Source organism: Lissotriton helveticus, chromosome 3_1 (genome assembly GCF_964261635.1).
Source record: "Lissotriton helveticus chromosome 3_1, aLisHel1.1, whole genome shotgun sequence".
Classification (NCBI taxonomy): Eukaryota; Metazoa; Chordata; class Amphibia; order Caudata; family Salamandridae; genus Lissotriton; species Lissotriton helveticus.
The window spans coordinates 754,284,054-754,309,996 of record NC_136061.1 but is presented as its reverse complement, the minus strand read 5'-3'; the positions used below and the strand labels follow the sequence as shown (position 1 = coordinate 754,309,996).

Here is a 25,943-nt window from a genome sequence, read left to right as displayed (position 1 = left end):
CATATTTTTCTCAAAAAACTTCAATAAAACTGAAAAAAGGCTACCCCTAATCTCATCTTTCATCTATGCCATAACCGTGTACAAGAGTGGAGCTCCAGCTATGGCACCACAGAGGACCTAGTCAGTCCACAAATGGCGAGGTAGGGGACATGGAAAATATCCTCTTCAAGTTTTGTCCCAAGTGCCACACAAGGTACGCTCAACGCGACCCATACTACGTCTGCAACCTGTGCCTGCCAAAGATTATCAGGACAAGGACTGTGAGGCTTGCTTGGCGTTCCTGCCGAAAACACTCAGAAGCTGCTGAAACCAAAGAGAGGCCCACTATGCTGTGATGTCGCAGATCACGATGAAAACATCCCTCAAAGACCTGGGTTTCTCCAGCGACGAGGAAGAACGTGGAGTACCAGCAGAATCGATGCATAAGGGATCGGACGTCGAAATTCTAGAAGGGGACTCCAAAAAAACTGATAAGGTAAGACAGCATGTACATCCGTCGGAACCCAACGGCCACAAACATAAGGCAGCCCGACGCCAAGCACAAAAGCGATAGAGGGTCAGCCATAATTAAAAGAACCCCACGGAACCCAACCAAAGGTTACCAAGGAGAGAAAATCGCCGTAGACGCAGAAGGGTTGAACACGAACCCGCGAAGAAAAGCACTACACTGTTGAAACTGAACATGGCTGCTAGTATGAAGATACAATCTCCGGCCTCCGACACCGAGAGAGCTCTCGAGGTCGAAAAGAAAAGGAAAAGACTCTAGGACGAAATGGCAACACACCTCCAAAAGAAGGAGTTTGATGCGTCCCTGAAGGATTTTCGAATCCCTGAAGCCACAGTTGCCGAACCAGAAAGCGTTGATGCCGAAGAGGCGAAAGATGCAGAGGGAGAAGAAAAAGGTATCTTTGACTCACCCCCAACCCCAGAACCTCGCGACGAGGAGCCTGAGGAATAAGGGGAGCTACCGGATGAAGAGGAAATCTCTGAAAATTTCGAGAATTCATGGAACGACCTCGACACAGAGAGCCCTGAGGAGGATGTATGCAGTTATGCTTTGAAAGCATCACAACCAGACGACATAGCTTTCTACAATGGCTTAGTCAAAAGGGCAGCAGGGACGAAATAGAGGCGATCCTCAATAAACTGCCAGAAGAGGACAAGAAAAGAGCAAGGTCTATTGTCCAGAAAGGTAAAAACGTGGCCAATACATGCCTTAAGTCAGCCCTTGATGCTGCAGACACTGCCAGTAGGCAAATGTGCACAGGCACCATCCTCAGAAGACATGCCTGACTCAAACTATCAGGATTCAAACAGGAGGTTTAAACCTCTATCGTCAATAGACCATTCACTGGGGATGCACTTTTTGGGAAAGAAGTGGATGAATCCCTTCAGCAGATTTAATTAGGACAAGACTGCTAGGGCAATGGGGGGCCTACAGTATAGAGGGTCTTTTAAAAAGGTGATTTCAACAACAGAACGACCACAGGAAGAGGTGCATTTTGGCAGGGACAACAAATGTCACAGCACCACAAGGTCAAAGCCCTGGGCAACAATCAAGTCAACAGGGAAGCTACCAAGGCTGGCAACAACAGCAGAAGCAGTCCCTTTCGGGGGAGAGGCAGAGGCCAAACCCCCAGATTAAGGGGAAATGGCACTAACTGACTCACTCGCTCAAAAAAACCCACACAAAGCGCAAGAGGAGCGAAAATTATCCTTTCACCTCAAACAGTGGATAAATATCACAAAGGACAATTGGATATTAAATTTGGTAAAATACGGGAATTGCATAGAGCTAACAAAAACACCACCTGTAAACCTACCAAAAACAAGAATATTCCTGAGATCAGAACTAACACAGCTAAATTCAGAGATCAAGGAACTATTCTAAAAACAAGCAATAGAAGTTGTACCAAAACAGGAATGTTTCAAAGGAAAGTACTCGCCGTACTTCCTAGTACCGAAACAGGACCTAACTCTAAGGCCAAACCTAGACCTAAGGTTCATAAACCGGTTCATACTAACAAAACGCTTCAAAATGTGTACACTTTAAGAAATAATCTGATAAATTTAGAAGGGAGAATACATGGCAACAATAGACCTCAAGGACGCCTACTTGCATATCCCTATGAACGAAGGACACAAAGTATCTGCGGTTCCAATACAACGGACCACCTTATCAATTCAAAGTACTTCCCTTCGGGATAAAATCAGCTCCATGTGTCTTCACAAAGTGCCTAGCCGCAGTGGCGGAACACCTAAGAAGGAAAGGAATCCCTACCTGGATGACTGGCTCATAAGAGCAAACTCAAAGCAAACATGTCACAATCATGTTCAAACAGCCATCTAAACCCTACAGGAACTGGGTTTCTAAATAAACCACAAAAAATCTTCAACAATTCCAGATAGGAAATAAAAGCTTCCTAGGAGCAAGATTAAACTCAAAGAGCGCCAAAAAGGATACAGGCTACACATCAAGACGCGACCCTCTACCTGAGGGGACAATCTGACAGTGAGGAAGTTCATAAAACTGATGGGCATGATGGCATCTTGCATCCCACTTATCCCTCACGGCCGACTGCACATGTGCCCATTCTAGGAATGGCTTACCAACAGCTGGTCTCAAGACACTGGGAGTTGGGAGGATCTAGTGGTTGTTGCACAAAAAGTGCAAGCAGAGATACAATGGTGGACATCCAACAACCTAGGACAGGGGAGACCTTTCAGGAACCCAACTCCATCTGTGACAATTACCACTGATGCATCCCTCAACGTTTGAGGAGCACATTACAACCAGCTCAAAGTACATGGTCAACGGAACGACCAAGATTCCATAAAACACATACATTTCCTGGATATGAAAACTGTCTTTCTTGCACTGAAAGCATTCCAGAAGCACATCCAGGGAAAGACTATCCTAATCCAAACAGACAATGCAACAACAATGTTCTATCTGAACAAGCAGGGAGGTACAAATTCCTTTCCCCTGAGCAAACTTGCACAAGAAAGAGGGAAATGGGCTCTAGCTCAAAGAATCAACCTACATACAATACATCCAGCAGGAGTAGACAACATTACAGCGGACCAGCTGACCAGACAGAACAACTGCTCCCACATATAGGAGTTGAAGCAGAAAACAGTACAATACCCTTCCAACCTCTGGGGAACGCCAGTGATAGACCAGTTTGCAGCAGTGCAGAACAAGAAATGCCAACTCTTTACCTCTAGGTTTCCACACCACTTGACATAGGGGATTGCACTCTACTGATCAGACATTACGCCTTTCCACCAAAACCCCTGATGCAAATTGTGCTAGAAAAAGTCAATCAACCAGGAACAAGCATGATCCTCATTGCCCCTCAGTGGCAAAGGCAAACATGGTACTCAACCTTGCTGCAACTATCCAAGGGTAAAATGATCAAAATCAAAGCAGACAAGGACCTGCTAACAATGCAACAAGGCCACCTCTTTCACCCATAACCAGCAACGCTGCATCCGGCAGCTTGGCACCTGAGAACATAGAATTTGGCCACCTCAATCTGCCTCTACGAACAATGGAAATTCTAAAAGAGGCAAGGAAACCATCAAAAAGACAATGCTATGCAGCAAAACTGTAGCGATATACCACCTCGTGCACAGCTAACAAAATCAATTCCATCAACACACAAGAAACAGTCATCACATACCTAACTGACCTTTTGGATAACAACATCAACTACTCAAGCATAAAGGTGCATCTTGCTGCCATGGTAGCCTACACAAGAGGGAAAGCATGCAAACGTTTCTTCACAAAACCTGTAATTAAAAGGTTTTTAGAAGGATCAAAAAGCATTGCCCCACCTAGAGCAACACCAGTTCCCGCATGGAGCCTAAATACAGTACTTGCTCATCTAATGGCAAAACCCTTTGATGCATGTAGCAGACCTTAAGCACATTACTCTAAAGACAACTTTTCTCATTGCTTTTACTTCACTACGGAGAGCAAGTGAACTAAAGGCTTCAACAATACCAGAATCATACTTGCAAATCCACAAGGATAAAGTAATCTTACCAACAACAAAAACCACCTTTGGTAAGAAATGTGTTATCAAAATATCACTTAAATCAAAATATCATCCTACCAATTTTCTTCAAAAACAAAAAGAGAAAGAAGCCTCCATACCCTAGATGTAAGGAGGGCGTTGCTGTATTATCTGCAAGACAGAACAAATACAAAAAACAAAAATTTAGTTTGTCGCCTAGGCACATACCAACACGGGATCACCGGTCACAAAGGCTGCAATTGCTCGATGAATAGTACAATCATCCAATCATGTTATGCCTATGCCAAAAAAACAACTAACAATGCAACCAACAGCTCTCTCCACCAGAAAGAAGGGAGCAACCCTAGCTTTCATGGCCAATGTACCCATTGACACTATTTGTGCAGCAGCAACATGGGCATCACCTCGCACTTTTACAAACCATTACTTTGTGGAGATACAAATGAGCAAGGAAGCTCAAATTGGACAGAAGGTGCTTCAACACCTGGTTGCAAGGTCTTCCTCTCACCACAGCCTCCCAAACACGGGAAAAACCGCAAAGTAATCTAGTGCACAGCATGTGAATCCAGAAAAGGATTCACGCTGCAAAAAAGAAATGATTACTTCCAGTAGGAGTAGTTTTGCAGCTTAAAGAATTTTCTGGATTCACATGCGAACCACCCGGCCTCCCCTACAAGGAAAACAAACTGGTGGGGAAGCAAATAATCACATCAGTTATTTAATGACCATCTCAAGATACAAAATAGAAATACGAACAGAAAAAAGAATCCAAAGGTGGTCATAACGCACGTTGACCTCCAGGATACTGTCTGATGTCTCACAGGGGACGTACCTGGCAACAAATGGGGGTTGACCACGAACCAAACATGAAAGAAAAAAAAAAATCCTGACCCAACCACTGGATGGAGGAATAATGCACAGCATGCACAGCATGTGAATCCAGAAAATCTCTTTTGTGATTTGGCTTAAATCTGTTCAGTGATTTTGAGAAATGAAAGGTCCCAATGTATTTATATTGGAATGGTTTGTACCACGAATTTAAACACACAAAGCACTTCTTTGGGCTGAGAGGTATTTTTTAACCAGTTGGGCCCTTCGGCCCAGCAGGACTCAGCAAGGTCCACGTGAGATACCATTGGACTTTGCGTGGCCCTCCCATGTGGTACTGCAAGAGACCACATGACCGTGCAAGTGTAAAAAAGTGAAGCTTGCACTGTCCTGCAATACCTTTGAGCTCTTCTTATGCAGTGGTACCTCGAAAATAAATACAAAAAATGGAAAAAGGGGAGGGCTTTAGGGGCAGAGGTTGGCCGCAGAGGTTGGCCGCAGATCCTGGCCACAGGTTACACCTTGTGTTCAAACCCCTTCTCTGCACTTTCAAAAGCTATGTTCAGTAAAGGAGTTGGATGAATATGAAATCGAAAAAAAGGAAAAACTAAATAAAAAAAACCTAGAGGTTAGTGTAATTAAGAATTGGAATAAGATCTAACCTATGTTTTTTTTTAAAAAACTATCATTAAACTGAAAATAATAACAAAGGTTAAAGTGACGTTATGGTTAGGTGTTGTAACAATATAAAAATGAATGTCTTCAAGCCGAAATATACACAAATTAATCTGTTATAGTTTACTGTGGTTACTAACTTGGGCCCCCGCCATGCATTGTCTATGGCCTCACATAATACATTACCCATACCTTAATTTATCCGGGGGAAGGCAGGGCGTGTCAGACAGTGGTCAAGACGAGCATCATGCTTAAAACAGTGCTGTGTTTTTAGCGACAGAAAACAGGCAGTGAGACACTGAATTGCTGGCTATTAGTAACTTCTTTTGTCACTCATGTCCTGGCTAGAGTAGGTGTCAACGGAGGGTGGGCATCAAATACCACTCAGATGCCCCCATATTTTTAATACAGGGTCCTACTGTAGATACTTTTACACTTTAGGGAGACCAGGCTTCCCACAGCATGTTAGCAATCCTGTATTTGAATACATTTTTTAAATGGCTAACTGAACGTAACTGCAATGTTTGAACTGCAATGTTTGAACTGTTAAATCTGTTTAGAGGTGACCAGGTTATGGAATAATTGGGAAAATGTGTCGTTCTGGGGAGACCAGTGCTTTTGGTTTCGTTTTTTACATGGCCGGGGTGGGGGCAGCATGTAACAGTTTGAAGGCCACTGCTGTATAGACTCCAAACTCCTATAAGCACTAGTATAGATATGAATTTCACTACAATAATAATCCCTCTGCAAAAAGTAGCTTGGGAACTGGGATGCTTATATTTCAGAGTAATTGAGATGCAAGGTTTGAGCAATGGATGTTTTGCACGTGTAGATTATCAGGGTTTTCCAAGTGCAGAGTGTACAAAAATAAAATAAGGCCCCAGAGCTTTGAGCTCCCACTCAGTATCCAATATGAGCCAATGAAATGGTCTGGTTGGTGTATACATGTATTCCTATTGATACATGGGTAGGGACCGCTATCCCAGAGAAATTATAAGGACAAACATAGGGAATCCAAACACTCAAATGAAATATAGCTAGGCTTGCATAATTATTATAGCAGTCTAAAAAAGATCAAGGGACATAGATTATAGACTCCTTGAAGGTTTCTTGTGAAAATGTTTTATTCAGATGTTTTAAGTGCAATGCACATCTTATATAGCAAAGAGATCATGAAGATTTGTTAGAACATGTTTCAGTCCTTCACACTGGTTTGGGATTTGCCAAGGATCATGGCATTCAATGACTTCTGAGAGCGTGACACATGTAAAGGTAATAGAAAGCACCCAATAGGCAAATGAGTCATTTGGCATGCTACTTAAAGAACCCTGTGGTATATAAGTAGGGAAAATCCAGATGATGGTCAAACTAGCATCATGTAATAAGAATGTCCTGGTTGCGCAAGTTGATGAAAGGCTGAGGCAGAGTGCAGTCAGGCCGTTTTCTGGAATATTCGCATGCATTATTCAAGTTTATTATAAAATTGTTTCTGGATTTCAGGCCGCAGAAAGGAGATATTGGATCTGATGATGGTGATGAAGAAGGTACTGCGAAACCTAAGAAACGTCAACCAAGAGAGCGTAAAAAGAAAGAGAAAAAAGAGAAGGTAAGCATGTTTAGGTGCCATAATACAGCCCAAGCTCGAGAGTTGGGGTAGGTGTAGTGTTCATTGCACAATTACAGTGGGTGTGTTGCTTTTTTTAGTTTTTTTTAATTTAGTTTTTTTACTGTGCCATCTTGTTGAATTGCTGCCATTTATATATTGGCCGCTAACGAACCTATTAGCTCAACGAGGGTTTAAATACTATCACTTTGATTACCCTTATTATGAAATATTTGGGCTGCATTATTCATTACAAAAAAGTCATTAGATATCTTGGGAACTGCATTTCATTACATCCTCATCAATTCAGTCACTATAAAATAAAAAGTCTTGCCTCCTTAGTGTTGACCTGCTAATAACTATATCTGGCTTGGATTAACCTTAAATTCTAGCCATCTACCTCTCAAATCTTTTGTACACATTCTAAAATACAACATTTCAGCATATTAAAGATGCATATTGAAAAGCAGTTATTCTATAATTTGGCTTGTTGCCAGAAAAAGCATCATGCTTCTTTTAGTAACCTGCAGGTAATTTGTTTCCCCTACACACCTAGTCTTAACTGCACACTTATCTCTGCATAATCAATTAGTACATAAAACTACACTGTTCAGTTGGATGAGGTTCATAATATTTTGATAAGGCACCATAGCAGGCATCGCATATTAGTGAACCAGTGGAGCATTTGCATCGGTTAGCTAGAAGCAGGAAATGTGCAGTAACCACCTGGAATTCACAGCTAATTTAGACATCATATGTATTGGTAGTTAAGGATGACAATCTGCCATCCTCTTCCAGGGACTTCAGTTAAAAACAGAGGTTGCTAGATGCTAAAGTTCATTGAAGTTGTAATGAGTTATGTTTCCTACAACCAAGGAGTTTTTTTTTTGTGGGTTGAAGTCACTTCATGGACAAATCATGGTGCAAATATTAGTGGGATTATTTGATCCCATGCTTGGGTGTGATGATTTGGGCCTTCGTATCGAAGTGACGTCATGCAAAATAACATTTTGCTTTTTTGTAAAAAAAAATTAATTTCTATTTGCAGCCGAAACCTGAACGGATGCCACCTTCAATGAAAGGAAAAATCAAATCAAAGGCAATCATTTCTTCCAGTGAAGATTCTTCAGATGAGGATAAGCTCAAGATAGCGGACGATGGGTATGAGTGCTTTGTATAGTTTGCATGAGCAGACATGAATCATCAGTTAACCCTCTTCCCCAATACGCAGCCTTCATTTTGACAGTTATTACATGCATCTGAAGAAGAAAATGTGTTTCCCTTTTAAAAGTTGAGTAGTTTCAGTTGAGAGTATACATGTTCACCTCACATGGACACATCTTCAGATAATGCATATATTACTTTGTTTCAGAAATGCTAAGAACAGCAACAGCGATTCAGACGATGCACCGCAGAAGAAGAAGAAGCGTATCATGTCCGATAGCGGCTCTGATGACAATAGAAACATGTCGGGAAGCGAACCCGGGACTCCCCGGAGGGCCATCATCCGCCAGTCCGACGAAGATTCTGACAACGATCAGTGGGCTAGAAAGCGGCAACGCTCCGATTCGGAACAATCAGACAATGCCTCCGCCCGCTCCGGAGGCAGCGGCTCTCCTCCACCTTCCCCAAGTGGTTCGGAAAGAGCGTCATCTAGGGGATCAGACAAGGGATCTGATAATGAAGGCTCTCGTGGTGGTTCAGGAAATGAATCTGAGCAAGAGGCAAATCGAGGGTCAGATAGTGACTAGACTGGCAGGTGTTCCTTACTTTATTCTATTTGTAAATATACTTCACTGTCCTACTGTCGGAGAATTTTCTTTTTTTTTTTGTTCGTTCATTTGAGACTGTGATAAACCCCCCGCACTTTTTGGGCCTGGGTTTTTTTTTTGTCTTTTTCTAGCAAGCTTTGTAAGACTGAAAGGAAATTTAATTACAACAGAATTCATTATTCTCCCCATTTTTATGAGGTGAATGTCATGAAGGTGAAAAATAGTGTGGCATTTATGAAAGCTGCATATGAAAATAATAGCTGCATAAAGACCCCAAGCTTCAACTAACACTTACTATTTTATTGGTCATATTGACTGTGGAATTTATACGTGTGCAGGGGTACATGCAGCTCTACGTTGTAGCTTTTAAAGTGGTGCAGCCACTATGCTTTATGAGTTCTGATCACCTTTTGGAAAAGGGAATGCCAAATCTCATATTATACTGGGAATATTATTTTTAAGGCAGACACATAGATTCAGGTTAAAGCTATGTTTTTGTACCCAGGTCCCACACATATGTAGAGGCAAATAATTGACTAATATCAATGAGAATTATTTAGTAGAATTTGCTTTTAAGTTGTAAAAAAAACACAAAAAAACGCCAGTGTTATGTAATAAAAGCTACTCTATTGCCAACAGCTGTAGTTGATTTAATATAATGGGCTTCCATGTTGATATGGCAGTGTTAGCAGGAAAGAGTTGCTATATATTGAAGTAGAAATCACAGAGTTTAATACCAACTGTTTATCACTCTACATCTTTCCTATCAGTTTAAATTATTATATCAGTAAAGGTTAAGACGTAAAGGATTTCTCTCAACGTTGATCTTTGCCTATGGAACATTTATACATGACAATATTTGTTTTATTAAACACAAACTTCAGTACAGTACTTGAACGTGTGCCTGACTTTCTGGCTTGAGCTAAATTCTGCTACATGTGTTCTGGTTAAAATACGCACGGTTTGCATTATTGTTAAATCTGGTGGTTGGGTCTAGATTCGTTTGGAAAAATCAACACTGATAATATTGATGAATGCTTAAAACTTTAAGGTTCAAATCCACAGTTGAGATTTTTGTCCACTTGCATACTCTTGCTTAAATGTCTTTTTTTTTTTTTTTTGCATTGAGAGATCTATACATTGATATGACGTTGTACTTGAATGCAAGAATATATTTAGAATTGGAGCGAACTGGATAAATCAGAATATATTTTTCCCTCAGCTTTTTGATCATTTGTGTTACTTGTATGTTTGATATTAATATGGAGCAAACGTTGTTCCAATACTGAGGTACTTTCATCAGGAACATGACTCTCAATGATGACTATGGGAAATGTGTCAATTATTCACAACATGACTGTGGTAAAGCTAGATTTGGGCTGGCAGTGACTCTTAAGCGATTCTAACTTAGACATTCTTTGTGCGTCTGTAATGCCAACTTCTGCTCTAAGCCTTCTTTACAAGCTCTGGTGTTGGATTTAACATTTTTCATTCAAATCTGGCACAAACGCCCATGTGGTGGCTTATAGGATCATTGACGCTGATGCATTAAGCCCAGCATTAAAGTAGATCCCTGCATCAAATTCAGCTGTGAATGCTGGGCATCGCTCAGTCTTAATAAACAGGAAATAAGTGTTGTGTTGAGGTCCTATACGCATTACTGGTGTTTGGATTATCCCATGCATGAGATCCAAAGGCTGTAAATAGCCCTGAAGGTGGTTTGGATAGCAATACAGTATATTAATATACCTAATACCTGGGAGAACTACCAAGTGTCTCTCTGAAGAAGTTATACCAGCTCGGCAATTTTAACTGGATGAAAGCTTCTATATACACATTTCATATAGAAAGCTGTAGCACAGTTTGAAATAGTATTGAACAAGGAAACTATACACATGTATAAGAACTTTCTATTTGAAATATTAGAAACACCCGCTACAGCAAAAGCTTTTGAATGAAATTAGATTTTTACACAACCCACGCAAGAGGTCTTCCTTAAACAACCCATGGTTAAGGTAGCCCACCCTCAAAAGCAGAAAAATATCTACGGCTGTCTTGCAAGGACGTATACATTATAGGTCATCCGCACCACAACTTATGCCACCGAACCCTAAAGGACTGCCAGTTTCAGGGCCCAAATGAACAGACACAGGAGAAAGAGAATCAGGACAACAGCCTATCTAACAATAAGCTTATCAGGGTTTTGTCCTTGTTGGCATGATAGGACAGGCACTTTAGGTATGCGGTCTTTAAAAATCCTCCCTGAAGATGAGCAAGCAGAGGAGCAGGTAGTCATTCAAAAGGACCAGACCTCACCCAACGCAATATTAGGAAGGCTTCAAAAGAGCTGGGGCCAGTCGAATCACTTCATCATCACATGGTATTGTTGCTCACATCAAACCACTCCACTGTTTCTCGTTCTTTAAGGCAGAGCTGGATGGGTCCAGCATACGTTAGAAACTGAGATTGGTAATTCAATACCAAGGATATTGCTGCAGTACCAATTGATAATTTATATCCCAAAAAAGTCTTTACCCCCAAAGCTCAGTATATTAGCCATACTGGACGTCTGTTGTCCTACAGATCACCACAGTCATACAGGCATTAACAGCTTTGAAAGAGACCACCCTTTGAACAAATGTAGGGAAAGCGGCCAACCTGCCTTTTCTCCGGGATTTCTTTCTTTCATGTTTAACTTACCTGGCACATATCCTTCCCAATCACAGCACCATGGAAGATTTGAGATTGCAGTTCCATGCATGACAGTGATTCAGCATCGCAACGTGCGTGTGAGTGCTGGCTACGAAGGGAGTGGTGTTCTGTACCTAAATCTAGTCTGTCCTCCAACCATTCATCTTCTTTACAGGGGCGTTGGCCCTTAATTTTCATTGTTTTTAGAAAGAGTTTTCTGTCTTTAGTTTCACATGGTGCCAAAGGAAATCCAGACATTTTCGCCTTAATCGAATTATCCACATCAACACGAAATGTACTGACTACATAGTCTTAAAATAGAAATGGGCAACTGTTTCGACAAATTTGTTTACAAATAGAAGCTGAGAAGGCAAAGGGTAATTCTTTCATGGTTAAGGAACTTGCGCCCACAGTAGATCACAAGTGTTGATTTCAACATTAACATTTATTGAACACACAAGAAATAGTCCAGATTGGTGATAGACTGGAAGCAATAAGAATTTATTACTGCTTTTCCGGATCATATCCGCAAAGAATGTCTTCATCAGACGCTTATATGTTGCCACAGCTGCAAAGGAAAAAAACAAATATATCGCTACCTTTAGCTTGTTGTTCAGGTTATTTTTTTCCTAGTGGTACCACACCAGGAGACGACTATACATGATGTTAAATTTGTTCACCTTTGACTTCATGAAAAATGGCGAAACGCATCCAGCGCAATCCAAAATATCATTCTTTTACAGTAATTAGAAGAACTTAAAAGGTCATATTGCATCATTTGTCCAACTGAGCCAGCAGAAATACTTAAACGACCAATTGATTCACATGAAAGTAGGCTTGTAGGATGTTTTTGTAGGCATACAGAACCTCTAATTCTAATGCCTCCTGTCAAATTTGTCAGAAACAAAAACTAGTTTTGCCATGAAAATTGATGCTACTCATATGGGAGAAAGGACCACATGATGAGTTACAATGAAAGACGACACCAGACGGCTAATCCCTCCCTAAATCAGAGAGGTCATGGTCGTTTTCAGCGTATTTATCCCAGACCTATAGTCGGCAACCAGAAAACCCTCTCGCATTGTTCTTTATTGAGCAAAGTGTCTACATCTTCCCATAGGACACTACACACAAGCTCTTGGAGAGATTAACTGAACAGTCAAAGCCTACTGCATTCCGAGTACTTTCTAGAGGAAAACATGTCTCCAGATGTCTTAAGCTGCAGTTCGGAGGAAGGCTGGGTGACGTACCTCAGAGGCGCAGATAGCACTGCACTGCAAAACACACCCTGGAGGCCAGCTACTAGGGGGATGTGGAAATCGCTTGACGTGTATCTGGACTCCTATGAACCCCTGTGAGACCACTTGGGGAGGACGGCTGTTCACAAATCAAAACGATACAAACCCAGACTAGGCTCATCGCCACATAACACTTCTTGTAAAATATCTTCACCCTTTCTTTTCTATTCTCTCTCTTTCACCCTGTCCTTAATCTCCTAGCAAGTCAATGTAAAGGGGTGCAGCTAAGCACGCATACCAATTACCTTTAGCTACGGCAATACCAAAACTGCTGCTACAACAGAAATTAGCTAAAATTAAGTTTTTTTCCGAAGCCCTACTGTGCGCCTTGTTGCTTTCCTACAGCCATTTGTGTATACTCCAACCTAACTAACATGTCTGAATGACTGTTAAAAAATCTTTTTTTAATGGCCCAGACTTGCTATCCGTAATACTGTTTTTAAGAACCTGCATTTTCTGCCTAGATTACGTTTTTGAATCCTAATAGCGTGGAAACTCCCAACAGCTAGGGCAGCAAACCGAAAATGTTAATGTTTTTAAAGGGTTTGGATGTATGATGTGAAATACCATAAATGATTGTTGCAGTTTAATCTGTCTAAAGTTCGGTCTCATTTATTACATTTAATTTCATTCTGCGTTTCTTAATCCTTTCAGTGCAGTATTGGCCTACATTCATGCTAATTAAATATACAGTCTTTTAAAGTTGGACATGGAAGACCCTACCAATGAAGCAGTGTATTCCTTTTTGGGAGCTTTTCATAACGCCATGTAAACCGCGCCCCCTGGGTGATTAATTAATTTCCAGTAAGCTGCAAAGCTGTTCAGAAGTAGTAAGCACCTCAACCCATAGTGTGAGCCCCAGGCTATGGCGATGAACCTTTGCAGACTGCTTTGCGAGGACACAGCTTTGCTTGAACCAAATTAATGTATTTGTCTAAGGTCATCACTCACTTACCCACTGATCACTCAGTTTTCCTAATAGTCTCTTTCCTCGTTCTGTGATCAACGTGTTGGTTGTGGTTTGCACAGGTACAATTTATTTATTTATTTGAAAAGTTTTATATAGCACTGGCTAGACCCGGAGGGATCAGAGCGCTTTATATGAGGACGAACATTGTTTCAGAGCATAGTTACAAGTTACATGAGTTACTGGAGCGAAGTTACATGCATTAAAAACATAGATGTAAGGAAAAAAGCAGTCAAGGGGAGAGAGATTCAGGGGAGAGAGGATAGGAGCGGGGGGGGGGGGGGTAGACCAAGAATGAGAGAGAGGAAGAAGAGGGGGAGGGTGAAGTAAAACACAACCGGGAGACGAGGAGAAACAATGTCCGACGTCCTGTGGGCTGTGATCCCAGTGGAAGAGGTATCATTCCCACACTTCTACTGTTTGTGGTTCCCTTTGAACTGTGGACTCTCTCAGAGGGGTATCAGAAACTCCAGGGCATTAATACTGGATCCCTCCCCAACAAGGGGAGGAGGACTGCTTTGGCAAGGGGCGCCATTCCCACATCTCCACGGTCTTTGGCTAAAACCACTTTGCCATCTTACTGTTGTTAGCAGAACAGGTGAGGTTGAGACTGTGGCACGCTGCTATGAGTTGAAGTTTGTAGAGACTACATGGTAATTGAGGCACTCCTAGGAAAAGCACTGGCATTTGTAGTCTGGTGGCAGACAGCATGCTCCACTCCTGTTTGATGGGACTACTTGATACAAAGCATGTGATCTTCTAACACTAATGCTGTAAGGTTTCACCTAGGTTTGCAGCTTAGTGTCAGACACGCACGACCCACCGAGAGGGCAAAGTGTTGCTCTGATGTAGCTGTCATCCAAATATGCTGGCTTGACAAAATATTCTCAAATGGAAGCTAAATTTAAAGGGATTCGGCGTTTGCAGTCCCCTCTGATACCAATATTTTAGCTTTAAAAACATGCCAGTTGCGCATCCAGCCACAAACTATCTGACATGCAGACTATGTGAATCAGTAACAGATGAACTTCAAATCTAGTGTTTGTGAATATTTTAGTTCCTAATGGCTGAAAAGCCTTTTAATTTCTTTATTTCTACCTACATAACTGTGTAACCTTCAACGAGGGCCTATTGAAACAGTACTTTTTTTTAATTCTTTTATGGGCATGCAAGCTTAAAACACCTGCATAAATTAAGTATTAAGCTGCTGCATGCAACTGGTTCCTGTATTTACAGAAGGGGCAATGACCGCTTTGAATAAGGTGTATTCACATACATTTTCCCACAAGAATTCTTATTTATATGAACACCAAGTCATTGAGGTCTGATTGTCTCTTTTACTCAATTACCGTGCCCCTTTAGCTTCCATGTTTTAGCCATTCGTAGAGTAATTCAAGATCTTCTCAGTTTGAAGATATACTCCAGTGCTGATAACACATACAAATTTTTATTACTCTAATATTTTTTCAAAACGTTTTATAATTAAGACCAATAAATACATATACAAATTATTAATTTCTTAGAAGAGAAAAAGAATGCACCTGCAGACGTGCATGGCTGCACGGTAAACATTACACTCTGGCGAATCATAGCCAGAGAGGAATGTTAAAATAGCCTGTTAATTTAGTAATAGTAAAACCTTATCTATCCATTCATTCACTGATTCTTCACTTCTCATAGGACTATGTTGCTAGTGATTTTTAATTGCTCGCAGCTGCCGTTTATCAATTTCAGCAAAAGTAGTTTCTGGAGATGATTTCAGCGCTTAATTAATCATCCTGAAAGAGGTACGGACTAGTCCCCTGAAAGTGGCTTAAAACAATCCTTCCCTAAATACAGTTAAGATCAAGGTAAAGTAATAATTTGGGTTTGTACGATGAATACTCATCCGTAATAGCTCTTCATAGTAAATTTGATCACAAATATTTCTTTAGCAAGTATGTGATAAGTGAAGTGTAACAAGCTGTTGACTGAGACATTCCTATGAACTTGCATCTAGATGATTTGTACATGCATTCACAAAAAATCCGCCTAACCTAATTTCACCCACTGTATGAAAGTTCTGCAGATTTTAAAACCAATATGACTATTTTCTACATACATTTGTATGTTTTGGATATGTATTTATGGTATGATTTTGACGATTATTAGGAGGAAAGTATGAAGCATTCACCCCTGATGAGGTGAAACATGCTTAACTGCAACAAAAATGTAAATAAGAAATTATCTGTTTTGTGCATATACTTTTTCTGTATCTATACATTTAACAAATAAAGGCGTTAAAATGAAAAATATTTTTCCAATGTTTGGTTTATGTTAACCAAATAAAGATTGATATTCTTAGATTGATCGAACATAATATGCAGTGACATATCCTGAAACCTGCCTGGTTTATAATAGATGTGTGTGTATTATATATTGAATTGTGTAGCTATTTGGTTTTTGTGTGGCCTTTTTGGAAGAAATGTCCCGCCTTTTGTTTTCCGGGTACCATGACTCTGCACCAGAGGTAAAATGAATTCTCGAAGGAGTATGGTATCATTTGATAGTGAAGGATGTACTGACCTCTCAATGTTAAAACTGCAGGTAAAGTGGGCAGTCAACCGATGCTTGACTTCTCTAATAAGCTTGAACAAAGTGAAAAACATGTAAGGAGCTAATATCTATTAAGAATCTTCACAAAAAATGCATTGAAATAAACTGAAAAGCAAAGTTGAAAATGAGAATGTCGAAAATAAATTGGCAATTGGCAATTAAGCTTTGCCTAGCTGGACGTATATGCAACTATCGTGCAGATGAACTACCATAACCAGTATGTACCAGGAGGGTTGCCGACACGCTAACAAAAACCCAGAGCTGAAGGTAATTTGTTGTGTATCTGTTTGTCTTTTGTGTGGCGAACTTTTGAAAAAATGTATTTCTAATAGCTTCTTCTAACCTTGGATTCCCCTACCTCGTGAATATTCCCCCAGGGGTTAAACTGGATCTGGAAACTCAAAGGAGGTGCTGAGATGGCAACACACCGGCATAGTTGCGCTCCAGAAGTGATCCCCCATGTAAACGCCACCCAGGTGTGCTGATAGTGGTTCCTTTTTTTATGCGCTTTCGGTAATAATTAAGAAGCTATACTTTGTCAAGATTATTTTTTTTACAAATACATCACCTCCCAAAATAAAAGGGTTTACACCTTGTAGGGCAGTCGCAAAGAAATGTCTGTGATAGACCCCCACAAGGTATGCCTGAGCAGGACTCCAGGGCCTCTGAGAACTACTACCACATGAACCCAAAGACCGTATCGGACCGCCAGGCAAAACTCTACACTGCCAAACATTAGAAGACTCCGCACTATGAACAGTCTAAAGGAAGGTTCAATCTCCCAGATTCATGAAACCCATTTTCTGCGAATTATAAATTGCGAAAAATACCGAATCGCAATTTAGAATGCGCATAATGGGATTCATGAAATAATGCAATAAAAAATAGCGATTCGCATTCGGCTGCAAACGCCGATTGCGATTTTCCCTAAATCGCAGAATAATCGCTAAATCGGTCAATTTCCGTGTTGAAATTGCGATCTCGCTATTAGCAAAATCGCAAATTGCGATCTCGCTAATAGCGAGATCGCAAAAACGGGAAGTCGCATTTCGAGCACAGTGATGACATCACAACCAGGAAGCAGGCAGTTCCCTCCCTTATTCTGAATACTGAGGCTGATTGGGAAGCAGCACTGCCCAGAGCTCCACTCTAAACCACCTCCAGCTTTGATTCAGGACACACCCCACTGTAGCAATGTCACAGGATGCAGCAGGGAGCAGTTCTACTGGGAGAAAGAGAAAAATAAAATTCTCAGAACAGGAGCTAGAACATTTGATTGAGGGAGTCCGTCGAGATCATGACAGACTGTTTGGGAATGACTCCAGGAGGGTGCTAGAGGCCGACAAACGGCGAATTTGGTGGCACATCCGCGCAAATGTCAATTCTGTTGGAGTCACCCAGCGATCAATCGACGGTCTCAAGAAGAGGTGGTACGACCTCCGAGGTCGTGCCAAGGAGAAGATCGCCGAGAGGCTGGGTGAGCGTGCTGCAACAGGAGCGGGAGATCCAACAGTCCCTCCCAACACCCCATTGGAGGACCTCGTTGAGGACACCTTGCAACCTGAGGCATGCGTGGGGGTAACCCGGCTGGACTCCTCCCGACCCACACAAGAAAGCCAAGGTAAGTGCCATGCGACTGCGACCCTGTCCCCTAACAATGGCCATGACCCTAGAGCTACCCATTAGAAACCCCAGTCATGCAGCCCATGCACACCAGAAAATCCATAATGCATTGTGGGACATGTAGTCTGACCAATTTACATTCAGCCCCATACAGCCAGATACGTCCTAATAGAGTCAATCCAACAGTCAGTCAGGGAATGCTAGCCTGCATGCATGTAGCAACCTTCCATGTGCAAGATACATGTTATTAATCAACGTCCACTTTACATCACAGGTGGCACTGAAGATACCAGCAGCGACAGTGAGGGGCTGCAAATTGACGAGAATCCTAGGGATTCTGAGGGTGATGCACATCCAACCCCAAAACCAGTTCCATCAGGCCGAGCACCAGCGCCAGCAGCTAAACCACTACCTGCAACGCCAGTGTCAGCAGCCTTACCACCACCTGCAACGCCAGCGACAACAGGCGCTCCACAACCGCCAACTGTGAGACCCATGCCAGTGGCATCGGCAACACCAGCAGTCGCCAGGCCACCAACACAACGCACACCTACTGTGCGCACCCAGTCCAGCGGACAGGTCAGGGAGCGGCGCCAAACTACACCGAGCGCCGGCAGGAGGGGTGTGACTTGCGTGTGCCGGGTCTGTCAATAGAGCGCCGCATGCTGCGCGTCCACCAACAACAGGCATGACACCTTGCAGCAATACATCTGCAGCTGCACAATACAGCCAGGAATGTTGGCCAGCTGTCCGACCGGATGGAGCGAATGACCACAGCAGTGGAGGCAAATACTGAGGCCATGCTGACCCAGCGGGACCTCACCCAGCGCCGCCACCGCCAGCTCCTAACACGCCTCTCGGCGTACACGCGCTCAAATTATATAATTGGAAACGCAACATCACAGATGTCCCGAAGATCATTGGCCATGCAAATTCAGATGGTCCAATGCTGCCAGGACGTGGCACAGGCACTTGAGCAGGCAACCACTGCAGTTCAGGCTCTGCAGGCAACTGGCCACGGGCAGGCAGGAGGGGAGGTCGGTAGTGAGGGAACATCTAGCCACAGCAGCCTGTCTTTGCCACCGGTTAGGGTTCCCCGCTGCAGCAGCAGGCCTACTGCGGCATCACAGGCGATTCCGGTTGAAGATGTGGAGAGGCGAATTGGATATACACAAAAAGGGGTGGAGAGGCAACACAGAAAAGAGGAAGCACAGTGACACATTCAATAGTATAAAAATACTGCCCTCACTCACACACAATGTGTGTGACATGCTTCATCATCGGGTCTGCTACAACGCCCTGGCGTAGCCACGCACAGGGCGGAGCATAGGGAGGGGAACACAAAACACAAAAAGTACAAACAAGACACTATTGAAAGTGACAATGTTCACAAACAAACTGTGTCAATCACAGACTGGGTATGGTGGTAGAACAAAAAAGTGCAGACAGGAACGTGAGTTAAAACTGGCTCATGGATACCTAATATACCTTTATTCGTAGGTTCCAAGGTCAGGATTAAAAAAAATATATCAGGATGGTGGTGTCAAGGAAGGAGGATTTATGAACCTATAACACCCCTCCTAAGCTGCTGGAGTCAACATGTTTCGACCTAAACGTGCCCCCAGTTGTTAGGTCACTATGGTCTTCTTCAGGACATCTACCTTGCCCAGTCCCACATTAGAACCCCCTTACCTTAGTCAGTAGTATAGGAAGCTCTAATAGATCTATTTGATCTTAGTAGTGTGGAGGAAGTACCGCCCACATGGTAGACACTTACTGAAAGGAATAACAGAAAATCGTTATGATGAATATCATATCATAATTGGTGTATACATCATAAAGATATGCAAGAAGCCTCGGGCCGTAGGCGCCATTGACATTTTTGCTCATCATGCAGGGACATGCTGATGAGAAAAGCATGATGCCCTCTAACAAATCAGGAGATGTATGACGCAATACACCTAAAATGTATCTTTTGAAAAAATGCAATATTATTGTGAATACAACAATAATATTTATTCAATAACAGTACATCAGACTCATGTCATTATTTCAATTGTCATGCATGAGTAAAGTCTTGGGTGAGGGGAGTGGGTGGACTAGAAAAAGTTATTAGTGATTTGGTTGCGGCGTCTGTGTCCCTCAGCTGGATTTTCCCCGCGTGCATGACGCGCATGTGGAGGTGGGCGGTTGTCCCCTTCCGACTCACTGCCAGATATCTCAACAGGTATCCTGCGCTTGGTAGTAATGTTGTGGAGTATTGCACACACGGCAACAATGCGGCAGCAGACTTCAGGCTCGTATTTGAGGGCCCCACCAGTCTTATGCAGTATGCTAAAGCGGCTCTTCAAAAGCCCAAATGTCCTCTCAATGCAATTCCTAGTGCGGATGTGTGCTGCATTGTAACGCCGTTGCTGTGGTGTTGCAGGGTTGAGGTAAGGGGTGAGGAGGTACTCACGGAGACCGTAGGCGCTGTCACCTGAATGTAAGGAGCAGAGGGTGAGTGCATGTTCTGCGCAGCTACATGATCACAGTGTATTATATGGGGGCATGTGTACTTACCTAGGAGGTGTCCTTCGCCAAAGTCTCCCCTGGCCAGTCGTGTGTGAATGCCGCTGTGCCGGAATATGAAGGAGTCATGTGTGCTCCCCGGATATTGTGCCACTATGTCCGTAATGTAAGTGTTTGCGTTGCATACCATCTGGATATTGAGGTAGTGGTAGTTTTTGCAGTTGCGGTACATGTACTCCGTTTGTGCTGGTGGGCAGATGTGGGTACAGTCAATGCATTCAATGACCTGTGGGAATTGGGCAACGTTGTAGAACTGTATCTTGGTGTCATTCAAGTCCTGTTGGGTGGTCGGGAATGAGATGTAGTGGTGAAGGCGGCTCAGCATTGCCTCAAGGAAACTCTTTAGGCAGCGGGACATGGTGCTCTGGGATATCCCCCCTGCAACAGAGACTATCCCCTGGAAGCTTCCGGAGGCCAGTAGGTGCAGGCAGCACAAGACCTGGACATGTGTAGGCACGTCATTGGTCCTCCTTGTTGGGTGCTGCATCAGGGGGTCTAGGTCCCGGATCAGCTTTAGTATCATTTGCCCATTCAGGCGGTACTTTGTGTAAATTTGCTCCCTTGTTTGGCCCAGCAGAGTGACCCGCAAGCTGAATATTCTCTCCTGGATCCTGCGTCTGTTCCGTGCTGCAGCCTGGAGCCTGCGCCGCCTGACCACCATGTAGAGTCCTGGCATTGTGAGAGTCCTCATGCTACTACTGTGTTTCCTTAAATGTGTTTGTTCAGGACTGCACCTGTGGCTCATTAGGTTTTTAAATTTTTATTTTTATTTTTCCTTAATGGTTACCACCTTTAGTTTGGTTCTCCTTAAATTGCGGGTCGCAAATAGCGATTTTCGGGTTTTTCGCTATTTGCGTGTTTTCATGAATAGCGTTTGAGAATATTTTGCTGATTCGCTAACTAAATCGCAGAATCTATGGATTCTCGCTATTTCCGAATCGCTATTGGGGTTCCTCCTAAATTCTGCGATTTATTTTGCGAATTCGCAATTTCTTTTTTGCAAACTCGCAAATACTGTGTTTTTCAAATGATGAATTGCTTTTCTGTTAATTGCGATCGCAATAGCTAATTCGCAGCTATTGCGATCGCAATTTTGCTTCATGAATCTGGCTGTATATCTGCTCCCAAAGTCATTACCACAACATCGTGGTCAAAGTCTCTGTGTAAGCCGAAGAAGAAGCTCAAAATGTCTATGGGGGAATCAGCCCCTTTTGATTTCCAGAGAGGGGATTGAATTGCCTCTTGATCTTGCTCCCGGACTCCTGAAGAGCAGATTCCATGTTTGATCAAGATGCAAGCCATATTTCCGGGTGCATCAGCAACATCTCAGCAAATAGAGGTCTTTAATAAGGCCACGCTGCTCATATTTGGCATGCTACAGGCTCCCTCTGATGCACCTTTGGACCCCACGGATCAAATGAAGCCTCCACTGCGGGTTACCCCAGCAGTTCACCCTTGCTGCCGTTGGTGCCTTTTGCACTTTGGTTCTGTGCCACTTCATGTGCAGGTTCTCTTCACATCAATTCCGGTGCCTACCCGTTACCTATAGTAGTTTCCAACTCTAAACTGGCCTCCCCTTGACCAAGGCCGTGCTCTGAGCCCACCAGAGCAAAGCCTGTAACCAATCATTCTGTCTCAAATACATTCCATTTACCATGCGGCAGAGCTCATATTTTATTTCCTGAACCAAAGCAGAATAGCTGATGTAAAGACTATAGTGAGGGGGACAATTCAATGAGGACAGCTAGTATCCTGAATTACATACCAGTGGTCTGGACACCTCACCTGATACTGGACTTTTGTCTCCCCCTGGTCTTGAAGAGTATGCTTTTGCTATTTTTATATATCACACAACAAGTGTCAAAAGGGAAGTCTGTAAATCTCAGATATTACAGCTCGCCTACACTTATCCACTAATATTTAACTCACACTATGTGTAGGACAGCTTTGCTAGAAAAATATATTGGTTGGCATAGCCTTCATATGGACGAAAACCCTCACTCACCCAAGGGTGACCTGCTTCATCACAGGGTTCCTCCAAACACAAAGGGACCGCAAGGTACCCAATGTGGGCTACAACTTCCCAGCCGGGAAGGAGCGGGAGTGTTCTCAAGATAAGCAGGTTTGTTATAATAACCTCAGTGAGGGGCAGAGTGCAAAAAAAAAAACAGGATAACATCCATAACCCTGTTTCACGTTGCCATTTTTAATTTCCCCATTAAGAAGTAAAAATTTAAATTGGTTATTCCTATTATATTATATTTCATCTGAACATCCCTGATGCTGTGTCCGAATTTCAGAACACTATGAAACACATCCAATGCTGGATGAACGAAAATCATCTAAAACTCAACCCGGGCAAAACAGAACTACTTTTGCCCGGGAACAGTTTATCCAGCTGGAGTGATAACTTCTGGCCAGTAGACCTGGGCATCCCTCCCGTAAGGTCCATTGCTGTAAAGAGCTTAGGCATCACGCTCCACTCGGACCTGTCCTTAAAAACCCAGGTGGGCGCTGTGGTCTCAGCAAGTTTTTTCCAAATGAGGAAAATAAAAAAGATTGCTCATCTTTTCACCCAGTCTGCCTTAATCCAGGTTACTATTGCTCTGGTTATGTCCCGCCTGGACTATTCCAACAGCGTCTATTTGGGACTTCCAGTGGGCCTGTCGAAGAGACTTCAACTTGTCCAGAATCAGGCGGCGAGACTCATCCTACAACAGCCAAAATGGTCTTCTATTAAACCTGGACTAGAAAAGCTACACTGGCTTCCGATCTCCCAGCGCATAGCCTTTAAAGCAGGGTGTATCACCTTCAAGGCCATACAAGATAAAGGCCCTGCCTTTATTCGTTGCCTGATCTCTAAATATATACCCACCAGAAGCTTGCGCTCTGCGCAAAAATCCCTACTGGAGGTGTCTCGCTTCAAAAGGAAGCGACAGGGAGGCTGCTGTTTTCGCCATCTAGCAGCCTCACTTTGGAACTCCATTCCCTTATCGATTAGGCAGAGTGAGGATTTACTTACCTTTCGTAAGGGATTAAAGACCTGGTTGTTCGCCCAAGCCTACCATTAGCTATTGTCAGCTCAGTGTTATGTTAGACGGATTCTTCACCTTTCCTATAGCGCCATGAAGCCCATGGGCGTACGAGCGCTCTACAAATTGATTTTAACATAACATATTGAGATAATTTTATATTCCTGCATGTTTTCTTCTCTGCTATTTTTATGCCTCGAGCTGCAGGGTTCCTTGACGTACAGTACCCTACAAATGTGGTCAAAACAAACATTCTGACAGTTTCTTCAGCCTGACCAGATGCCTATGAACTTCTATCGCCTTTTAACCCCCATCCCTGAGGTGCGAATTTCGCTGCGGTGCGGGGATTGATTTAGGGGGCGTAACCCCTTGCGTGCTCAGGACGGCCCCCGGCCATCCTACGTCATGTTGGCCGTGTGCGCAGGACGGCCAGGGGCCGTCTGAACTCCGCCCACTAATTAATTAATTCTCCAGCACAGGCGCAGAATTTGTGCCGCGCTGAGGCCCCCGGCCGTCCTGAGCTCAAGCCCAGCATGAGGTGAGCACACAACTGGTTAATGATTCCTTGACGGATAGCCTCTTGGTCAAAGCCATGCTCTAGTGCCCCTGGCCAACAGGCAGGCAGCTCGCTGCCACAGACAAGCACTGGGAAATCCTGACTTCTTGACCCAACACTCTGCACCAGAGAGTCCGATGGTCCAGGCATCCACCGGCAGTCAATCCTGATTCCTCCCCTACCCCCCCAACTCCCCCAACTCCCCCCCCCTGCCCCCCCCACTCCTGACCCAAAGTCTAAACGCACGGATACCTTTGGCATGCAATTTATCTATTTTGCTAGCTTTCCTTTACAATCAGTGCCAGCTGCCTCCCGGGCCACCACAGTCATGCTTTATGTGGTACAGTTGGTCAAATACTTCTGCAGTTCCCATAGATTTATAGGCATGGTCCCTTGCACACTGCACCACTGGATTCAAGCTAGCCTGGGTGATGAGGGGTGATGCCCCGAAAACGGTCCCAGGATGCTTGTTTCCAGTCCAGGGTGGACCTCGCTTAGCAGTTCGGGCTGGACTGTTCCCATAAGGAACACAGTAAAGACTAATTTGCATATGGCTGGGTTCAAACTGGAGTGGCGTGGTGAGTAAAAGAATGATGGATTAAACCCAGATCCTTGTGACGGGGGTGAGAGTTTGCATTGTTCAGCATTCCGTCCATCAATTGTTTCTTTTGCATTTGTCTTTAGCCCAAACCATACAGAATGACCAGGATTTGGCAACATTTGTTATTCAGTCTGGTCTCGACACAGCTGATTGCATTAGCACAAGTATGCTGCTTTGGTGCCACACTTGAACGAGGTCTACGGCTTCTCCGATTTCAATGCATCTTTAATGGACCTGGCATTTGAAGGCTCTTGCTTCTATGGTGAGAAATGCAAAAACAACAATTGATGGACGGAATGTTGCACAATGGCAAAACATTCACCCCCAATCACAGATTTGGGTTTAATCCATTGTTATTTTGCTCACCACACCACCCCAGTTCAGACATGGCCATGTGCAAATCAGACTTGACCCTGTACCTCATGGGAACAGTCCAGTCCAAACTCCCAAGCCATGTCTTCCCTGCACCAGAATCAAGCATCCTAGGACCATCTTTGGGCGTACCGACTCTGCTGGCACGCCTCCGGGCCCCGCAGACTCGGCTGGGGGGGTCTAGGTCTTGCTGCCGCCACCCTTGGATCCAAGCCTGGATCCGGATTAGCGCCGGTTGACCTTATTACACCTTCCCCGGTGCCGCTTTCTCCGGCACCACTACCTCCGGCACCACTACTGCGTTCTGTGCCGGTCGGCTCTCCGGCCGGCGTCGACCCCTGCCTCCATCCCGATGCCGATGAGTGCTTTTGTCCTTGTGTTCCACCCTGGCCTTTTTCAGCCTGTTTGGCAGCCAGAGGAGGGTGAGGGTGGCGACGGAGGGGGGTCAGGTGACCCTTTAACTGACCAGCTAGAGACTGAGCCGGACTGGAAAGAGGAACAGGGGGATGCCAGTGGTCTTGACACTTCACCCGACCTAGGCATGTTGTCTCCTCCTACCGTGGCTACAGAGTAGGGAGCGTTAAACGCTGTGGTGTTGCATAGGGCAGCCAAGGCTCTCAACCTTGAGCTTCCTACGGTGGCAGTCAGGACTAACCGCCTGACAGAGGTGCTTCAACCAGCAGCAAGCTCTTTGGAACCCCTGCTGCTGTTTAATG

The 25,943-nt window shown here is 43.7% G+C and overlaps 1 protein-coding gene across 1 annotated transcript in view; it reads left to right on the top strand.

Annotated features, from left to right (window-relative positions):
- CTR9 (CTR9 component of Paf1/RNA polymerase II complex) overlaps positions 1 to 9,812 on the top strand; it is a 263,261-nt gene extending 253,449 nt beyond the window's left edge. Inside the window, exons 23-25 of the mRNA XM_078680945.1 lie at positions 7,047 to 7,152; positions 8,198 to 8,310; positions 8,522 to 9,812. Coding sequence (XP_078537071.1) covers positions 7,047 to 7,152; positions 8,198 to 8,310; positions 8,522 to 8,900 — 598 coding nt within the window. The 3' untranslated portion in view covers positions 8,901 to 9,812. The remainder of the gene's footprint in view (positions 1 to 7,046; positions 7,153 to 8,197; positions 8,311 to 8,521) is intronic.
- Positions 9,813 to 25,943: the final 16,131 nt, after the last annotated feature.